Source organism: Acipenser ruthenus, chromosome 38 (assembly GCF_902713425.1).
Source record: "Acipenser ruthenus chromosome 38, fAciRut3.2 maternal haplotype, whole genome shotgun sequence".
Lineage (NCBI taxonomy): Eukaryota > Metazoa > Chordata > Actinopteri > Acipenseriformes > Acipenseridae > Acipenser > Acipenser ruthenus.
This window is the reverse complement of record NC_081226.1, coordinates 2210992-2230825: the sequence shown is the minus strand read 5'-3', so window position 1 is coordinate 2230825 and position 19834 is coordinate 2210992. Positions and strand designations below refer to the sequence as shown.

Below are 19834 nucleotides of genomic sequence, written 5' to 3'. Positions count from 1 at the left end.
TGTACCTTCATGTATGATGCTAAGGGCCTGATTTAGCTACAAAAGTGCATTTTTGTTCCGAAAAGAATAAAACGACTTTAACGGTAGAAAACTTAGCAAATAACTTGCAGCAAGGAGCTGTTTATTAGCAATTGCTTGCTAGTTTTATACAGTTAAAATTGCCCTGTTCTCGTTGTTTAATAGGGCCCTTCATCTTGTAGCAGCCAGCAAGTTTGGAAGTAGATGTAATATTCTCATTGACTACTACCTACTGGGGGTTGCAGTTTAAGAATACTCTGCTGCCATCTAGTGGTGTCCTAGCTAAAGTGATACCGACATTATTATTATTATTATTATTATTATTATTATTATTATTATTAATTTCTTAGCAGACGCCCTTATCCAGGGCGACTTACAATTGTTACAAGATATCACATTATTTTTACATACAAGTACATTATTTTTTACACATTATTTTTACATACAATTACCCATTTATACAGTTGGGTTTTTACTGGAGCAATCTAGGTAAAGTACCTTGCTCAAGGGTACAGCAGCGGTGTCCCCCACCTGGGATTGAACCCATGACCTGGGATTGAACCCTGGTCAAGAGTCCAGAGCCCTAACCACTACTCCACACTGCACTCAAATTTAAAGGACAAAAAAATAAATAATTGGTTTATGCTTTATTAGCAGTAGAATGCTTAACTAGAGCATTATATAATCTTTGCATTACTTCCCTATAATTGTATTCTATTACTTTTGATAACCTCTTTAGTGTTTTCACTTTCAAAAGCAGGTGATAGTGTGAATAAACAAAGTAACACATTTTTAGAAGTTACTTTATTAAAACATCTACAAATAAAGCAAGCAGTCGACAGACCTACATAGGAGAAAAAAAACTAAAAACAAAAAACAAACCTCTAAAAGGACTCCATATATTAGTGTAAAAATCTTTTCCCTCAAATATGTACACGTTATTATTTTAGAAAACCTTTGCTACAGAAGACCGTATCAAAAAACAGCAGTACAGATACAACCATTAGAACATAACACCTAGAATTCATGCGAAGACAGAAAAACTGAAATGGTACTATTATTTACTCTTTTTGTTGTAAAAAATAAACAAATAAAACATCTATTTTTAGTTTTGTATTAAAACAACGCAGATAAAGCAGTGTTAACCAGGGCTTCAAAGAACATTTCCTTGAATCTCATTACCACAGGCAACATTACAACCCCTTTAAAGGAGCACCAACCAATACTTTTTCTTGTAATTGATTTTTTCTCCCTATAATTTGGGATATTCCGATATTTCAAATACATCTCTATGTAAATACTGCTGTTGCTTGCCTGTACGTCATCACTTCCCGTGCTGTCTGTCAATCTCACTCCAATGGTCTGGCCAGCCACCTACAGCACAGGAAGTAATTGATTTCAGGATGTTCTGTTCAGTGGTCTGCTTCAGAAAATATTGATGGGAGTACAAAAATGTATAAAACACATTTTATAAATCATCCTTCTTAATCTATTCTTTGACAGAGCTGTTTCTGAAATCAGAGAAACATCACATAACACATTCTGTGGCTACTACCCTACCCAAATACTGCACCTGGTACCTAGGCGATTTATTTGATCAAGGGTGTCATCCATAGCTTTGAATGCTCATAGATTGTAGGGTTTGTCCAGCAGACAAGCATAGTAGTTTCTTATAAATTGGGACTTGCAAGAAAGTTGCTGTGCTAGCTATAGGTAAGAAAATGGATCATTTAAAGGCTTGGATCTTAATCTTTTTCTTAATTTTTTTATAAACACACCAGTTCCCTGGAAACGGACTGCCAGATGTTATCCCTCATTGTCGTGTCTTTATAGTTTTTGTGTCCTTTATTGTACAGCTCCGGGTATTTTGATTCTGCAAGAACGATCTTTTCTTCCACCATGGTTTACTGAAGGCGCGCAAGCTGTTCCTCATTGGTCAGTTCCCTAGCAGCCGCGCGACAAAAATCGACCCCCATCCTGTTTTTTTCGTATCGCTTCAGTTTTGCCTGTCGCACCGCAGGCAGTGTGAATGGCTTGTATCAAAAACACTTGTTTTATTTTTTTTGTTGTGGTGCGGTGTCGAGACATTCGCTTGTGGCATCGCGTCCAGTGGGTAGAGGCCTTTACAGGTAGGAAACACAACTCTGATTAAAAAAAATATAAAATCAAAATACAGAATGAATGAAAAGCTGTTTTCTGGGCTGAATATTTACAAGTACTGGCAGTCTAAAACAAGAAGGATGCTTCTCCCAAGAAGATGATCATGCAGTTTATACAGGCTTTGTGAAATGGAAATACCCTAATCAGATACTTATTATGAGTTATCCAGTCTGTAAGACTTGACTGCCTACTGGTCATGAGGAGATATAGGCAAACTTGGGAGGGACAGCAAAAAAAAACAACTGAATCAAGGGTGGGTGTGACTGAACATTTACAAAAACCCAGTTCAAGGTACCAGTTGTGAAATGTGATTGGATGTAGCTGGGGTGTCCAATCACAGACCTGGAGGGCCATTCCACTCCAGTTTGTTTAACAGGTAAAATGATATAATGAACTACTTCAGGGTCTGGATGGAGGTTTGAAATCAGTTCAATTACAACAGTTTAGAGCAGGGTTGGAACAAAGACCAGGAATGGAATAGCCAACTATGGCCAGCCCCGGGATACTGTATAATTAATGGTTACAAATATATAAGACTGTAGGGGTTTCTTAATTGAACAGTGGCTGATTTTAATACCACTAGATCACCAGGACTGGGGGAATCAGGAGCAGGAGAGTTAGAGTGTGAAGGTATTTAGATCCTCTATCGTTTAAGATTGTTAAAACAGATCTAGAGAGCGTGATTGTCTTCCGGGACCCTTAGAGAAATGAGACCCAGATCTGAATGGGTTCTCATCCTGGTCAAGCAAGCACAGGTTGAATCAGATTTCCATTAGAAGCAAACAATAAAAGGCTGTCAAGAAACACTGTTTTGCCTTCAGATGATGTGAAAAAAACCCGAACTGTTTAGAAATCCAGTGTTTAAACTCTGGGTCGAAGTAACAACTCCTTACAGTTACTTTTGCACCCTAAAAAAAAAAAAACCATTATGCTAAAGCAGAATAAAATCTGGGCTTGCTTTAGCAACCATGGCTTATAATTGAAGTCAGGCTGCAAAAGCTGTGCAGTGAGGCTTACCTCTTAGAGTCCAGAGTCCAGAGTCCAGAGTCCAGTGTCCAGTGTCCAGTGTGTGTCCAGGCTGTAAGTGCATTAGGCTGGGAGGATCTCTCCCTAAAAAACAATCCACTTCATTTGATTTTTGCTTCCTCTGCCACTCACAAAACAAAGTGTCCAAACAATGCATCTTAACCCCTATTTTCCTTCCACTAGACTTCCATATAGGGGAGTGTTTACCCACCTCGACATTGTACACTGTTTGTGTCCACCACCCAACCAGATTGAACCGCTCTGTGTGAGAGGTATTCCGTGTGATCTGAAACCACCCTGTACTTTAAAACCTTTGGGGTAACGCCTTCAGGAATTAAGAATTATAACTGCAATAAAGCTTATTTCAATCTGCCCTTTACACGGTTAATATGCCTTGCTTTTATTATGCCTGACCATCATGATCATACACTGAAGAGCCTTTTTTTGTCCACCTGAATTACCAAAAGCCCACATCAAGGTTTGAAAGTCCTCAACTTGTACATACAAAAGTCATCGAAGGCGCTGCTTTGTGAAGTCCATCTGATTTACAATAGCAATAAAGCCCGCATCAAGGTTTGCAAGACGCAGAAGGAATTGAAGATCCAGTTGAAAATGCCCCCCTACCGCCACCAGCACCAGTCTGTTGCAGAGAGAGCACCCTGCCGCACTGCCACCTCTAGATCAGATTAAAAGGAGGAGATGGGGGGACTCCCAGGACCCCAGGCCAGCCTGCAGAGCCCCGGGCCCCAGCTCCCTGCCTACACCATGTTCATAGCCTCTTCCAGGAGGAAACGCTGAATCTGCACAAACGAGGGGCGGTCCTTGGAGTCCCGACACCAGCAGCGCAGCATCAGGTCAAACAAGCCCTGGGGGCAGATCTCCGGCCGGGGCAGGTATATCTGGAGGAGAGAAGAAATAATCAGTCACCAGAATGAACAAGCTTTGGATATATACTTACTGCGCAAACAAGTTAGATAATGGCCTAAAGGCTACTAAAAAAAGAATACATTTTCTGACATGGTTGCACGTCACTCTGAACTACAGCTATATGATACTGCTGATATACAGTCCTTTGCTGGCTGATCCCCATTATTATTATTATTATTTATTTCTTAGCAGACGCCCTTATCCAGGGCGACTTACAATCGTAAGCATGTATTCTTGTAGCTAACCCAAAGGTGTTCTTAACATCAGTGTACAACAGCGGTACTCAGTTCTGGCCCTCGAGATCCATTCCAGTCTTGGTCTTTATTCCAAGCAGGTCCTAAATTAGTTAATTGCCTCAGCCTCAGGTTCAGTGAACTATTTTAGAAGTTGCTTGGAGTAAAACCCGGAACTGGACCAGCTTCTGAGGGCCAGGATTGAGTTCCACTGGAGTACAACACACAATGCAAAACACAATTCCCTGTGTTGAACTATTATACGTCTGGTAAAATGCTGGTCTGTTTAGCCAAGCTGCTAGGGGCGCAGTTTAAATATACTGTAGACGAGGGAAACTGCTACTTTTATTTGCAAAAAGTTCCAAACTTTTGAAAAATGCCGGTTGTCGGTTTGTCAAAGAAACCACAATCCTTCAATACTCAGAAGCTGATTCCACTTTAACAAGCGTTGATATGATTTTTTATCGTTTTAATTAGTACGGCTTTACCCTGCTTTTGTAAAGTAATGCAAATATCTACGGCGTTACACAGGCCAGTAAATGAAAAGTAACTGCTTTGGCGGTGTGAAGCAGGAGGAAGGTGAGCGATCGTTACCTGCTTGCCCTGGTCTCTGAAGAACTCCCCAGCGTTTTCTATCACCTGCTCGTCGGTCAGCCAGTTGTAGGGCTGCTCCTTACAGAGCAGCAGCATCTCCCACAGCGTCACACCGAACGCCCACACGTCACTCGCTGTCGTGAACTTCCCCTGGAGAAGAGCAGAGCAAAGACACTCAAATCCACGCAAGCAAGGAGAACGAGGTCTTAAGAAGCAAGCCGGGAACATTCATTCCTGAAAAGACCAAGCTAAACCAGATCTGGGTGTTTATTGTGAAGACAAAAAACCTACAAAAGTTAAGACATAGCTTTCAATTGGTCAACCAACTAAGAGTCAGTACTGTGTCAAAGTTGTCAAAGCTTTGATCCTAAATCTTCCACAGCTTCTGCTAAAGTGGCATGGAAATTGGATAGATAATAAGAGGTAAGGGAATAGATTTTAGCTTTAGTGTTTTAAAGGGGGCCCGGTGACAAGTTGCTAGTGGCTTTATGAAGTAAGGAAATCGATTTTAAAGCATTAGGTTAGCCTTTTTTTAAGCTTTTAATTGCCTTTGCCGATAGGTCTTTAAAGAATATCTCTTTAAAACACTCCCCTAATTAGATGTTAAATAGTGGAAAATAATACTTTATCTAGCTCAAATACCCCAGTATATACGATTAAAATCATTATGATGTAAAGAGCGAAAGGAAAATAATAAAAACAGGTGTAATTACAGAAAGCGAGATCACATTACAAAAATGAAATAAGTCATGCCTTGCTAGTACAGCAGTAAGATGGAGTCTGACGGTGCTAGTGCTAAACTAAATCTTTTATAAAGCCTGGATTTGTACAGTAGTTACCATGAGGATGCACTCCCAGGCCATCCAGCGTATCGGCAGCACGGCGCGGCCCTGGATGCGATAGTAGTCGCTGGTGTAGAGGTTGCGGCTCATCCCGAAGTCAGCGATCTTGATGGTGTCGCCCTCACCCACCAGGCAATTCCGAGTGGCCAGGTCTCGATGAACAAAGTTCAGGGAGGCCAGGTACTTCATCCCAGAGGCGATCTGGGAAGTCATGGAGATCAGAGTCGTGTAACTGCAGGAAAGAGGGGGAGAGGAGGGAGTGATGGAAAGGAGGGGGAGGGGGAGAGGGGGGAGAGGAGGAGAGGGAGGGGGAGAGGAGGAGGAGGGAGAGGGAGAGGGGGAGGGGGGAGAGGGGAGAGAAGTTCAGTATTGTAGGGACACAGAATGGCAAACATCTCCCTTTTTACTGACATCAATATAACCCACACACAGACCCTTTCCATTCTACTGCTATTTATATATTTATATATAATATATATGTGTGGTCCAGTTGTTAAAGAAAAGGGCTTGGAACCAGGAGGTCCCTGGTTCAAATCCCACCTCAGCCACTGACTCATTGTGTGATCCTGAGCAAGTCACTTAACCTCCTTGTGCTCCGTTTCGGGTGAGACGTAATTGTAAGTGACTCTGCAGCTGATGCATAGCTCACCCACCCTAGTCTCTGTAAGTCGCCTTGGATAAAGGCGTCTGCTAAATAAACAAATAATAATAATAATAATAATAATAATAATAATAATAATAATAATAATATATATATATATATATATATATATATATATATATATATATATATATATATATATAGCTATACTGTTAATATGTGATCAAATTCTATCTTCATTCTATGATGGAAACAATCTGTCTGTACTTGTTGTTTAGGGATTGACTGACGGCAGACAGATTGCTGACAGCGTTTACCTGAGTGCAGGGCGAGTGCTGTGTTGCAGACAGAGACGGTGCACTCACCTGATCGTCGGCATGCTGCTGGCACTGCTGGCTTTGTCCTGGAGCTGGCGCTGGCTCAGGAACTGGTTGAGGTCACCACTCTCCATGTACTCGGTGATCATGCACAGCGGGTCGTCCCGCACACACACACCCAGCAGCCTGATGATATTGGGGTCCTTCAGCCGGGACAGAATCTTCACCTCCTTCAGGAAATCATTCCTATGGATAGAGACCGGACTGTCTAAATGATGCATCTACACGGGTCTTTAAGTTCCAAATTACTGCTGCTTCTTTTGATGTCGAACCGTATCAATGAGGTAAAGATCAAGCAAGCCAATTTAAGTACATTTTACAGAGAGTACTATGCAAGGCAAATATAAGAGTTGGCACCACTCCAATTAAACTTGCATCATCTATGCACTAATTTACTTCTAAATCCAGAATTCTAAGTCCTTGTGTTACTTTTGCATCCCCTGCTTCACCCATTCCCTATTCCCTAGCCTTGCATCATTCTTGATTTAAATCAGCATCGACACACTTGCTTGATCCTGTGTATTTATTGGTACGGGAGAGTTGAAGTATCCCATTAAAGGTTGTATAAATGAGACAGGTGTGTCTCGACATACCTGGCATTCTTGGTGGCATCAGAACGCAGTATCTTGACAGCCACCAGCAGAGGGCGTCCTTTGCGGATATTAAAGGGAAACTCCAAGCTGACCAGGTCTTGTGGGCTGTCGATCTCGCACAGGTGCACCTGCATAGCAACACCACAGGGAGGCGTTGTATTACGACAGCGTTTATTATTAATAAAATACATGTTAGAAAAAGGGTATTTAGTTCCACTGTTTTCAGGTAAAATAAAAGGTTTAACCCTAATTACAAAAATCCAATCAATATATGCTGCGTTAATCCTCTACCTCACTATATATACTCACTGCATCTCACAGCACATGGTCACAGTTAGTGTGGCACTTGCCTCTCCGAACTGCCCCTCCCCAAGTTTCTCCTTGAAGGCGAGGTGTTCCCGTGGAAACTCCCCCACCCCAATGTCCTTGCCGGCCAGCGCGTCCACGGTTACCGCGGGAACAGCGTAGGTGTTGTTGCCGGTGACGCCCTGCAGGTTGATGATGTCAGCCTCTGCGTAATGAGGGACGCTGTTTGAGGAGCAGGGGGACATGCAAGGGGGCGGGGCTCCGCTGGGGAACCCGTAAGGGGGCGGGGCCTTCAACAGTTCCGGTTCCATGTAGCCGACTGCAAAACATAGACGCACCAGATTAGAAAAGGCAGAATTCAAACCATAGCACAAGTGCATTGGAATAGGAGGTGCATTAGGACAAGGGTAGTGTTACTGTATGACTCCATGTACACTAGGACAGGCTTTACAACTCGCACCCCAATGCATTCTGGTCAGTGTAGTCCTGCTTTGAAAAGTACCCGAAACAGTTCAAATACACCAGCGTGCATTGCAATGTGAGTTGAAAACCCTGAACTGTCCCAAAACTGTCCTAGTGTACATAGAGTCATACAGTAACACTAAACCAGGGGCATAACGTCAAAGCATTTACTGATATTTTTTGAGTGGAGAAAACAAAACAAAAAAAACAGAGGATTTTAATAGATGTTTGGTCCTAGTTTAGTAAACTTTCTGATCAAAAGTGTTATGGTAATAAAGTGCTTTTTCATTGTCCCTTTGCTCCAGGACCCAGGCAATGCACTATGTATTTCAAATCCCCCAAACAAACTTCACTTACTCAGTATCCATCCCTGTATACCGTACCTTTTTTGTTTGTTTCTACAAAACATTGTATAAGTGTATCATGAAGCCTGAAGCTGCAGCGTGAAACCAATAAATCAGAAAGCAAGACCGGAGGAGAAGGAAGGGAAGCATTGGTTAGGCATTCATAAGAAGTAAAGAAATCGATGCAGATCAGAGAAGTTGGCAATTTCTCTCATTCGTGGTGGAAGCAAGGAAGCTGAAAGGAGACATGAAGAATGATTCTGCAGAAGGGAGGAAGTCGATGTGAGGCAATACAGTCAGAAGGTTATTAAATATCTCCACACAGCTTTTATAGACAGATGAAGCACAGGGGACGCAGCGACACCTGCATTTACGAATCCTGACAATTCCTCACAGGTACTCTGATGCAGGCGTGTATAGTTGTTTGCAGCCCACCAAATGGTTCTTCAGTGGTGAATACATGGATTCACAGATGGCATCAATTCACACTTCCCCCATCTGATGGAAGTTTAGCCTTCTAACAAATAAATAATGACCTGCATATGTATGATATTGTGAGATGCACAGCACGATACTGATCATATTCTGATCTGAATATCATTGCACACCCAGTGCACCTAAAGAATAAGTCAACCGCCGCTGAGTTTAATTATCATGAGCTGCATCTCATAATACACACAGCTGCACACCGCAATACAACTATTGCAAGCTGCACTCCCTGTGTCCCCCACAGGTATCATACAAGATGCACAGCACGACACTGCTCAATGCTGTGGTCCGCATACCGTGGCACCCCCAGGGAAGCAGTGCTAAAAGCCCCAGTCCGCCACTGCCCCCTCTGTATCGGCAGCCTTACCGTCAGTGTTGATTGGCTTGGCCTGCCCTCCCGGTTTGCCTGCTGGGGGTTGGGGTGAGTTTGCGGACAGTAAGAGGTGATAGGCTGGGTTGTTTAAGAGCAGAGCTGTGGGAGAGGAGCAGACAAACCAGGGAATCAGAACAGACAGGCATGCACACAGAGGGGGGAGGGGAGGGGACCCCTGATGCAGGTGGTTATTGACACAATCCGCACTCACGTTAACATGGCTAGACAGCCGTTAGGTCTGTCTGCTGCTTTACAACAGAGGAATGAAACCAAACGATGGGGAAACAAGATACACGCGTCTATAGCTACGGCCAAAAGGTTTTGCAGCATTGCCCTATAGAATGAGCTAATTTTGTTCATAAAGGTCGAATGAAACCTGCTGAATAATATATTGAATTACATACCGCGTTGTAGTTTTCCCTCCATATACTTAAAAATGGATCAAAAATTACATGAAACACTGTACCACTATTATGGCTTCCGGTAGACTTTTGCGATATCATTTTGTAGTTTATTTGGTTGCATGATGTTAAATAAAATATCTAAATTATGTTCATATACTTTCTTTTTCAAATGAACGTCTCAATCCTAAACTTCCAGGTGATGCAAAACATTTGGCCGAAGCTGTAAATTAGAGTTACTTTCAAATTAACGTTATCACCTCTTGTTACAAATGGTCTCCATTTAATGGGCATGCTTAGCAAATAAAATTGTCTTATTTAAAACTGCTACTTGACCTGTTAATAATACCAGCAACATTATCACCCCCTCCTTCAGTAATTTCATCTACCTGTTTTTTTTACCTTTCTTTCAGTGTCTGCTTTGTCAAAGAGCACGACTCTTTCTTTAGTAATGTGTGAGTTTATTATACACACACATTTCCCTGCTTACTGTCAGTTTAACACACGTGTGAATTTATTAACTATTACAAATTAACATTGTCTTCAAGATATCTTTAAACAAATTGAAACCCACTGCACTGCTACTGTATTCAAGCCGAGTCATATTTCTTAGACTTCCCATGCCCAAAACCACATGCAGTTAACACAGATGGCACACACACGTAAAATACACACGGTACAATAACTGCTAAACAGACACTACTATAAAAACAATCAAGTAACAGACATGTGGATTCCTATCCCATCAGCATCTTATGATATAACTTATTATTATTATTAATTAGTCATTTACCAAAGACTTTACCCTAGGGGACTAGGGGGTGAACTATGCATCAACAGCTGCTGCTGCAGAGTCACTTACAATAGGACCTCGGTTTTACGTCTCATCCGAAGGACGGAACACGAGGAGGTTAGGACGTGTGGGATGAAAACACGCAGAGAGGAGCTTTGAAATCCAGGGCATACCCTGACTTGATTCTGTAATGAGCTCTGGTAGGTGACTGTGTTGAGGAACATAAAGGCAGGGCTGTCTCAAGGCTTACATGTTTGCCTACAGTAGCGTGCAAACATATTAGAACACCCTGTCATTTATATCCTTTATATACCTACCTGAATTAAAACCGCTGGGTGAGAGAATTTTCGTTTAGCAATCAGCACTATAGAAACAATAGGCACTTATGCATGAAAATGTTAGACCACTTTGTACTTTACATTAGGCACATTAAACCACTTCTAAAAAGTCTCATGCATTTTACCATTTGTGGCTATGTGTTTGTTTTCTCCTACTATTTTAAATGCATGTGTGGCCGATTAAAGTCATCAATTAAATAACATTATTTTGACAATTTTCCGTTCCATTGGTTTGATTTTATCTGCACAACAAATCAAAACTACAGAAGCAATGGGGTGTTCTAAGGAAGTTGCACACCACTGTATGTGTTCAGATCAGGCATGCAGGGAATAGTTCAATGGTAAGCAGTAGTAGTAGCAATATGAATTAAACTGAATCTTGTACACGTTTTAAAAGTGTAGGCAAGATACTTCATGTTGGTCTGCTCTGCAAGTTGCTCAGCTTGTTTAGCTTGGCAGACAGAGTGCTGGTCTCTGTACCTGCAGAATGGGGTTCGACCAGCTCAAAATTGTGTTAAGGATGCTGACAAACATTCCTAGCAATTCTGTAAATTTACTGCAACAGGTTTTATAATGTGACAGTCTCATCCTTTATTAAACCATGTAGTACCAACTGAGAAAACCTTCTACTAACTGTTGTGACCTGGGAAAGAAGAAAGGGGAAAAGATCATTTTTATTTTCAGAATTACCAACACCGCTGCAACACCTGGTTTTCCATGGAGGTCCCCCATCCAAACCCTAACCAGGTGTTAGCATGCTTAGCATCTGAGATCTAACCAGACAAAAATCCAAGACTGCATATTAGTTCTCTTGAGGTCTGACCGGATTAGGCTGTGGGCTGTGGTTCCTGTCTGCCAGTCTCTTACCCGAGCTGTCAGTGGTGAGCACGGACTCTGGCCTCTTGCGCACCAGAGCGCTGGGCTCCTGGTACTCAGCCTCGTACGACGGCCCCTGCTCCCCCTCGCACGGCTGGATGCGCTCGTATCGGTTGGCGTAGCGGGCAGCGCTCAGGGGATTCTGGGTATTGTTGATGACCACAGTTTCGTTTGGAACTGAAAGGTGGACCCGCAAGTCATCATCCGAGATTCGCCTCTGAGCCTGTGTGACATCAAGAGTGATGTTGTAAAATCGGCATCATGAAAAACGATCTGAGCGCTGTTCGAGGATGAAGAAATTGATGAACTGCAGAAATATATTATGACTTCCAGTGTTCAGTTGCTTCCTGTATTGTAAGATCAGGCCAATTCTCGTGTGACAGAATCTGACAGGACTACAACAACGGGGCTGTATAAACAGCACGGATGAAGGAAACTTTTAGCTCATTAAAGCAAGGTTTGCAAGTGCAGGTAATTTGCCTGTACTGGGTGTTTTCTTATGCATATATAAAAGCACTGTAATGTAAAATGAGATACTGTCTTTATTACAGAACATCGCTGTCAAGACCGAAATCTAAAATGAACACTAACGTCATTTTTTTTTTTTTTTTTAATTCTGGTAACTGCAGTTGGTGAACTATTACAGATGTTGAAAAAGTTTCATTTGTAGGCGCTGAACACAGGGAAGCACTGGCTTAATGAGGGTGTATTAACTCGCTCTCATCGCTGTTGGAGAGGGGTTCCAAACATCTGGCAAATCTAATTTAAAATGGGAGAGCAAATTGTGATGTATTACTGGTCAAATTCTACCCTGCTATATTAGGTAAGTCAATCCAACATCGGGGGCTGTGTGAAACCAGCAGAGCATCAACATGTGAGACTACGCTACACACCTTGCCCAGTATCTTTTTCCAGTACTGTCTCCACAGAATGATGACGATGACAATCAAAAGCAGCAGGATGATGGCTACCAGGCAGCCAACCAGAATGGAGGTGTGGCTGTTGTCGTCCTTGGCAACGGGAAGCCCCGCCTTCGGGGTGAGCATCGCCCAGTCTTCCTCTGAGCAGGAAAACAACAAAAGAGAATTAGATGTTTGCAAAGTAAAGTAAAAAGGATGAGAATAGTTATAGAAGCATCGGTGAAGCATGTATCGCCAACGGTTTCTGAGATATGGTGAGTAGAAAAAAACGAATGGCCACAAAACAGTTTTTTTTTCTTCTTTTGGACACATCACCCCTAATCGAAAGGTGACTTGAGAAAAGCAAACAATACAGACGTGAACTGAATTTGAAAGAAATACTTTCAAAGAATTAAAAGTCACATGACAGCCCTGTTCAGTCAGAGGTCAAATTCAAGGTCACTGTCACATTTTTCCTGATGGATTTGTTTTTTTTTACTGTTAGTGTCTTAAAGGGTTTGGTATTTATCACCTGGAGACCACATCACATGACCACAATTTGCCATATTATGTCAAAGGTCAAAGTAAAGAGCATCTCAAGTGTTTTCCTGCAAGTAATGGCATTGCTGCTTGAAAACTGTATGTAACTTATGTCATTTAAAACATTTTGAAATTAAAGTTATGTTGGTGAGTCAGTAGGGGGCGCTCTTTCCCTAACTAAACTGATGCAGAGTAAATGAACCAGGTTTACAAGCTTACCTTCCACTGTGCTGTTGAGAGTCATATCCCCCATGCCCGACAGCCTCCCTAGAGGGATTGGGAGTTCAAACAAAAATAATTGTTTTAGAATCAGGATCGAAGTACATTCAAGTACAACTGTAGGGGAAAAAAAGACTTAGAACAACTGTAGTGAAATCAACAGGTGTCAAAAAACACAGTGCCTCTTGAAACCGCATGCAGTGCGATGAATGTTGGCTGTGTCTCTGTTTATACAGAGACTGGGAGTTTTAAAAGACAGTTTATCTGTATTCACCTCCCAGCGTTGTGCGGTTGGTGGTGGTGTTGGTGGCAGGGCTTGGTCTTGGGCTTGAGATCGGGGTCTCCACTTTGGGGCTGGTGCCTGGCATCACACTGGGAGCAGGGAGGGCTGGATTGGGGGGTTCTTTCACAGGTGGGGTCTCCCCTCCAATGTCTGAAGCAGAAAGACAAAATGGGGGCGGCAGCCCTTTAGATCAGTCAGACACACGTACACGTTTGTTCATAGCAGGGCTGCCAACACACGGCTCAAGAACCATATACGACTCACAGAGCTCTGCAATACTCCACACTTCTGTTTGAGAAGTGATCTCATTCAACGCTCTCAATGGGTTTGAAATGAATACAAGGGCGATCGGTAGTCTTTAGAACAAGCAAATACATGCACAGACAACAAAAAAAACTTGAGGTGTTTAAACATGATAAATGTTAAACAGGCACAGACATACTGAATCTGTGTCTCAGTGCAGTTTAGTTAAACCTTTTTTTTATTTTTTTAATCTCTTAGTTACAAATCTATAGTGGAAAATTACTGTCCCTGAGGAGGGAGCTAGTGTCCGACAGGGGCTTATATTGCCTGAAGCCAAAGGAAGCTCTTGTAGAATGTGGATCAGGTCTTCAGGCTCATATTTCTCCATGACTTCTCTATAATCTGTCACGTGATGGTGGTTTAACCAATCACAAAGACGGACAGCTCTGGTTTCAGGTGTTTACAAGGACTTTACATTGTGCCATGAAGTGTAGATTTACTAAAGTCTGCTACACTACTGCAGGCAGACTGAACAAAGCGCGTTACATGCAGACGCACACACACACGCACACACACGCACAGATGGCAGTCAGCCCTGTACCCGTGATGAAGGAGATCTCGCTGATGAGCAGCCAGCTGTCAGAGAAGTAGAACTTGCAGCGCATCATCTGTCCGCTCCTCCCCTCCAGGGGCACGGGCACGGTGCGAGCACCGGGGTCCCGCACGTCCGCCTCCACCTCCACGCTGACCGGCTCCGGCTCCCACTGCCTCAGCAGGTCCGGCTTGAAGAGGCACGACACGCTGCGGAAGATCTTCACTGCCTGCTGGTACCGGTTATTGCAGTGAACCTGAGGATAGAGGAACGGTCAGTCAGCACAGAGCCACAGATATTACAGAGCATCACGAGGATCATGATACAGGCTTGCTATAAAAGCACACAGCTTTATTAGACTTAAGGGGATTTGGCAATGGGAAAATGTCCCAAAAGTTTTGCATCACCAAGAAAGATGAATGAATAAAAAACACCAGATACAATATCAGTATTGATATGTTGTGAATGTACACTATTGAATTGCAGTATCACATTCTTTCTCCCATCCCGGGTGCTGTGCTCTGACCTGCATGCTTTGAAAGGTGCGTCTCTCCTGGAACTCAAACTCCATCTCCACGAAGCCCACCCCTGCCGCCTCCCGGTTCCACCCCACATAGTCATAGCCAGGCCAGACTCGCAGCTCCCGGGCCTCCGTGAAATCATCCAGCCCCAGCACCCCATCGGACAGCTGCCCCAGCCCTCCGTACTGCAGCCTGGGGAAGAGAGCGCAGGGGGATGGGAGAGGATGAAGGAGAGATGGGGGTAAGAGAGAGGAGGGGGAGGGGGGAGAGGATGGAGGAGAGAGGGAGGGAGAAATAGGAGGGGAAGGAAAGGGATGGAGGATAAGGAGGGACGGAGGGGAGAAGCAGGATGGGAGAGAAAGGAGGGGGGGGGGGGGGGGGGAGACAAGAGCAGTGCGAGAGATTAGTGGTACCTCAAAATGTTATCTATTTATCTAGGTATGACAAGCGACCAGCTCCAAACACTGCCATATGTAAACATCTACTGTAATGGCTCCTCTTAATATAAAAAACATGGATACAAAATATTTATTTTGCCCGTTAACCCTACATAGAGCAAGACACCCAGCTCAGTGCAGAGGTATCCCAAATGTTATCCTTTCACTCCCAATGGACAATGACGAGGTGGGATATTTCTTCTTTATTTCTTTCCCCTAAAACTGGTTTCTGTAACAGTGACAATCCAAAACAATGGGTGCACTGGTCTTCAGAGTCTCCACTGCAGAAATGCAGTTGCTTACCCAGCATCTATGTTTCCATCATAGGTCGAGTCGTTCAGGTAGACAGGGCCAGCTGGAAGATTCATAACGTGGCTGATTGGAGAAGTGTAGGCTTTCAGTCCATCTGCAACAGCACAAGACAAGTCATCAGGATGAAACACCAACAGGAAAAACAAGAGAATGGAAATAAATAGTGTGAGAAAGACCATTTCCCCTTTAAAGCAGTAACCAGGATTTTAATATCAAATCCACAGATCGCACTGTACTGTATTGTATTGCATTCCACTGTATTGTATTGTACTGTATCGCACTGTACTGTATTGTAGTGCATCCCACTGTATTGTATTGTATTGTACTGTATCATACTGTATTGCATACTGCATCTCACTGTGTTGTATCGCACTGTACTGTATCGCTGTATTGTAACAGCAGCAGGAGAGGTGTGTCTGGGTTTGCTTGCTGACCTGTCCATTCACAGCCGTACAGCTCGACTCGCAGACACACGCTCATCACCCGGTCCGCCATGGGGTAGAAGCGAACGTAGCGCGCGATGATGGGGGGGCCCAAGTCCTTCAGAACTATGTCGTACGTGTTCACGTTCCCAGACACCACCTGAGGAGGACCAGCACACAGTCGTTTCAGATTTCTCAAGGACTGGAGAGGACAGTCAACCTGGTGCTGGTTTATAAGAACTGTTGAGAGTTTGTTACTGAATGATGAGGCGTTGTGTGTAACAGCAATCTGAGAAATCAATCAACCTCCTGCTACTAAATCTCCAGCTGTGGCCAAACGTTTTGCAACAGCCTACAGAACTCACTTATTTTGCTTCATGAAGTCGAATGAAACCTGCTGAATAATGTTACGCTAACATGTTGAATCACATACCGCTTTGTAGTTTTCCAGATACTCAACGAAAAAACTGACACAAATTGGAAAATGTGACATTTCGAAATCTAACATTAAATACTGTGCTACTATTATGGCTTCCGGAAGACTTTTGCGATTTCATTTTGTAGTTTCTTTGATTACATGATGTTAAATAAAAGATCTAAATTATGTTCAGATAGTTTAAAAAAAAAAAATCCTAAAATTCTAGGTGATGCAAAACTTTTGGCCATTAGCTGTACACTGAACCGATCAGACCTATTATCAGAGTTATCCAATCGGTATTAAGAAGTGACATAAAATCCCTTGCAGCAATACAAATGTATGAATAACATGAACAAAACACATCATCATGACATACATCTACCGTATGCAGAGTTTACAGTCAGACAGACAGGTGTCCTTAGATTATGTTACTTTCAACAACCAAGTCTCAACACAGCTGAATAAACACGGCTTTAGATTCATAGAAAATATGCTTATTGACTGATAGGTCATCTCCACAATCCCCCAGATTCTTTCAATAGCTTGTGCTACAGCAGACACATTTGACTTCTCTACTAAGTTTAAGCCCTTATTTGTAAGAAGGCCCTGGAAAGCTCAATTCAGTATTTAAGGACCAGGCTGGAACAATGGAATGAATAGAATGAGCCACATGCGAGTCCCACTGTTTTAAATGCAAGCTATTTTGAAGAATGAAAAATAATGGTTCTGCTCCCTCTTCAATGGAAGCAGGGAGTTTTGAGACGGTCCCTTACGTAGTTGTTCCACCGGTCTCTCCAGGTGATCCACGTGCGTCCGTTCCGGCTGTAGAATAGCCGGTAGGCGCGGGCGAACTCGTTGCCGTGGCCGTCGGCGTGGCGACCCTGCGTGGCAACCAGAGTGACAAAGTGCAGTCTCTTCAGATCTACCTGCAGGAACTCTGCGTTATTGGGGTATACCGGGCCTGCCGGACACCAAGCACCATCCCCATTTCCCAAAGACAGCCTGGGCAGGAAAGAAAGAAACAGAGGGGGAAATAAGACTAAGCCATGGCCTCGCTGCTTCTCTCCCTCCCAGTCCCTCAGCTCTACCCAAAAGTCCACACTGCCTCCCTCTTTCCCAGGCCCTCAGTTCTAACCCCTGGGTCACGCTGCTTCCCTTTCCCCCAGTCCCACAGCTCTAACACCACACTTCTTCCATCCAGTCCAGTCCCTGCTCCAACCACTAAGCCCCCTTTGCTTCCATCCTACCTTTACTTGCTGTCCCATCATGATGGTCTCTTTGAAACGGACTTATCGGGACGGTGAAGCTTTCCTTCCTATGTATATTTTGTACACAGTGTATTTGAATAACCAAGGAGGTTTGGTGTTCCAGTGGTTAAAGAAAAGGGCTTAATACCAGGAGATTCCAGGTTCAAATCCCAGCTCAGCCACCGACTCACTGTGTGCGACCCTGAGCAAGTCACTTAACTTGTGCTCCGTCCTTCGGATGAGAAGTAAAACAAACGAGGTCCTATTGTAAGTGACCCTGCAGCAGCAGTTGATGCATAGTTCACTCCCTCTTCTCTGTACGTCGCTTTGGATAAAGGGGTCTGCTAAATGACTAATTCATGATAAATAACAGTCTTTCTTTGTCTTGTAACCCCGCTCCTTGCTTACCGGCCGTGTTTAGCTGCAGTGGAGTCAGACCAGGAGCTGGTGGCTACAATATCTTCATCGCGGATCGTTCCGTCCTCCATACCCAGCGCATAGCGACACAGAGCTGGGGAATAAAAGCAGCAGCGAGGGTCAGTGAGAAGAAAGACGCAGGTCCAAACATTACAGGATCTACACCTGTTAACACTGCTTCAAATCAAAGGAAAAATTGATTCGATATAATTACTAAAAACAAAAAACAAGCATTACAGTAATATAAAACATACCGGAACTTTGAGCATGCAAAAATAGAAGCGTGAAATGCAAACTGAAAGCACACCTCCACATACCATATTGATACTCTCAATAACTTCAGCTAAAGAATGTCTTAGCCAGTTTTATCAAAGCGTGTTGTCCAGATGTATGTACAAATGTGCTTGTAACATACAGACAGGCAGGCAACCATACACAATTGAACTAGGAACTTGAAAACTGGCTCCGTGAATAGTTAGGAGGATTAACCTTGTCTCATTATTGGTAAGGAGGTAGCTTTCTCCAATTACAGGCTTGGCTGTGCTTGAATAGATCAGCGCGGTTCATCCACTGTATGTGTATTCAACACAACAACACTGGTGCCTATTTCTATATGCGTTCGTTTTCTCAAATTTTTAAAAATCCCGATAAACAATGCATGTTATTCCGATCAGGATAACTGGGTGTTGCAGGGTTAAAAGAATATGTTGGATGACGGCAAGCCCCAGGAATGTATTGTGCTTCTCACTGTGTGCCAGTTGCTGAGTGAAAGAATAGGAGAGAGAGAGAGAGAGAGAGAGAGAGAGAGAGAGAGAGAGAGAGAGAGAGAGAGAGAGAGAGAGAGAGAGAGAGAGAGCGAGAGAGAGAGAGAGAGAGGAGAGAGAGAGAGGAGAGAGAGAGAGAGAGAGAGAGAGAGAGAGGAGAGAAGAGAGAGAGAGAGGGGACAGGTGCCTTTACTTCACTACTGGCAAGACAGATTGTGCTCTCTCTAACTCTCTCTCTCTCTCTGAGAGGGAGGTGGAGCCTGACATATGTGCATTTAAAGCTGCAGGGATGGAAATAAGACTTACATTGCATAGCAGTTTCACCCATTCCAGTTTTAATACGAGGCTGATTAGCCGCAGTGTACAGCAATGGCCAAAAGTTTTGCATCACCCCTATAGAATTAACACATTTTGCTTCATGAAGTCGAATGAAACCTGCTGAATTATGTTACGTTAACAGATTGAATTGCATACCGCTTGCAGTTTTCCATATACTTAATGAAAAAAAAAAAAGACAAATGGAAAAACGTGACATTTCAAATTTAACATGAAATACTGTACTACTATTATGGCTTCCGGTAGACTTTTGCAATATTGTTTTGTAGTTTCCTTAAAATTACATGATGTTAAATAAAATATATAAATTGACCAACATACATATTTCTTTTGATTTTATAAATATGTCTCAATCCTAAAATTCTAGGTGATGCTAAAGGTTTTGGCCATAGCTGTAGGCGAGTCATTGCATTTCATAATCGCTTGCCCTG

The 19834-nt window shown here is 43.2% G+C and overlaps 1 protein-coding gene across 5 annotated transcripts in view; it reads right to left on the bottom strand.

Moving 5' to 3' along the window:
- Positions 1–803: 803 nt before the first annotated feature.
- Positions 804–19834, bottom strand: part of LOC117434121 (discoidin domain-containing receptor 2-like) — a 44055-nt gene continuing 25024 nt past the window's right edge. For 3 of the 5 annotated variants that reach the window (XM_059009141.1, XM_059009142.1, XM_059009140.1), the window contains 17 exons: positions 18295–18397; positions 17413–17641; positions 16234–16381; positions 15791–15893; positions 15056–15242; positions 14539–14785; positions 13686–13844; positions 13412–13459; positions 12647–12813; positions 11745–11976; positions 9340–9444; positions 7722–7996; positions 7372–7499; positions 6767–6964; positions 5798–6032; positions 4959–5108; positions 804–4103 (listed from right to left, as the gene is read on the bottom strand). In XM_059009141.1, the coding sequence (XP_058865124.1) occupies positions 3963–4103; positions 4959–5108; positions 5798–6032; positions 6767–6964; positions 7372–7499; positions 7722–7996; positions 9340–9444; positions 11745–11976; positions 12647–12813; positions 13412–13459; positions 13686–13844; positions 14539–14785; positions 15056–15242; positions 15791–15893; positions 16234–16381; positions 17413–17641; positions 18295–18397 (2855 nt within the window). In that variant the 3' untranslated portion in view covers positions 804–3962. The remainder of the gene's footprint in view (positions 4104–4958; positions 5109–5797; positions 6033–6766; positions 6965–7371; positions 7500–7721; positions 7997–9339; positions 9445–11744; positions 11977–12646; positions 12814–13411; positions 13460–13685; positions 13845–14538; positions 14786–15055; positions 15243–15790; positions 15894–16233; positions 16382–17412; positions 17642–18294; positions 18398–19834) is intronic. The other 2 variants (XR_009310947.1, XM_059009143.1) reach the window with 2 other exon arrangements.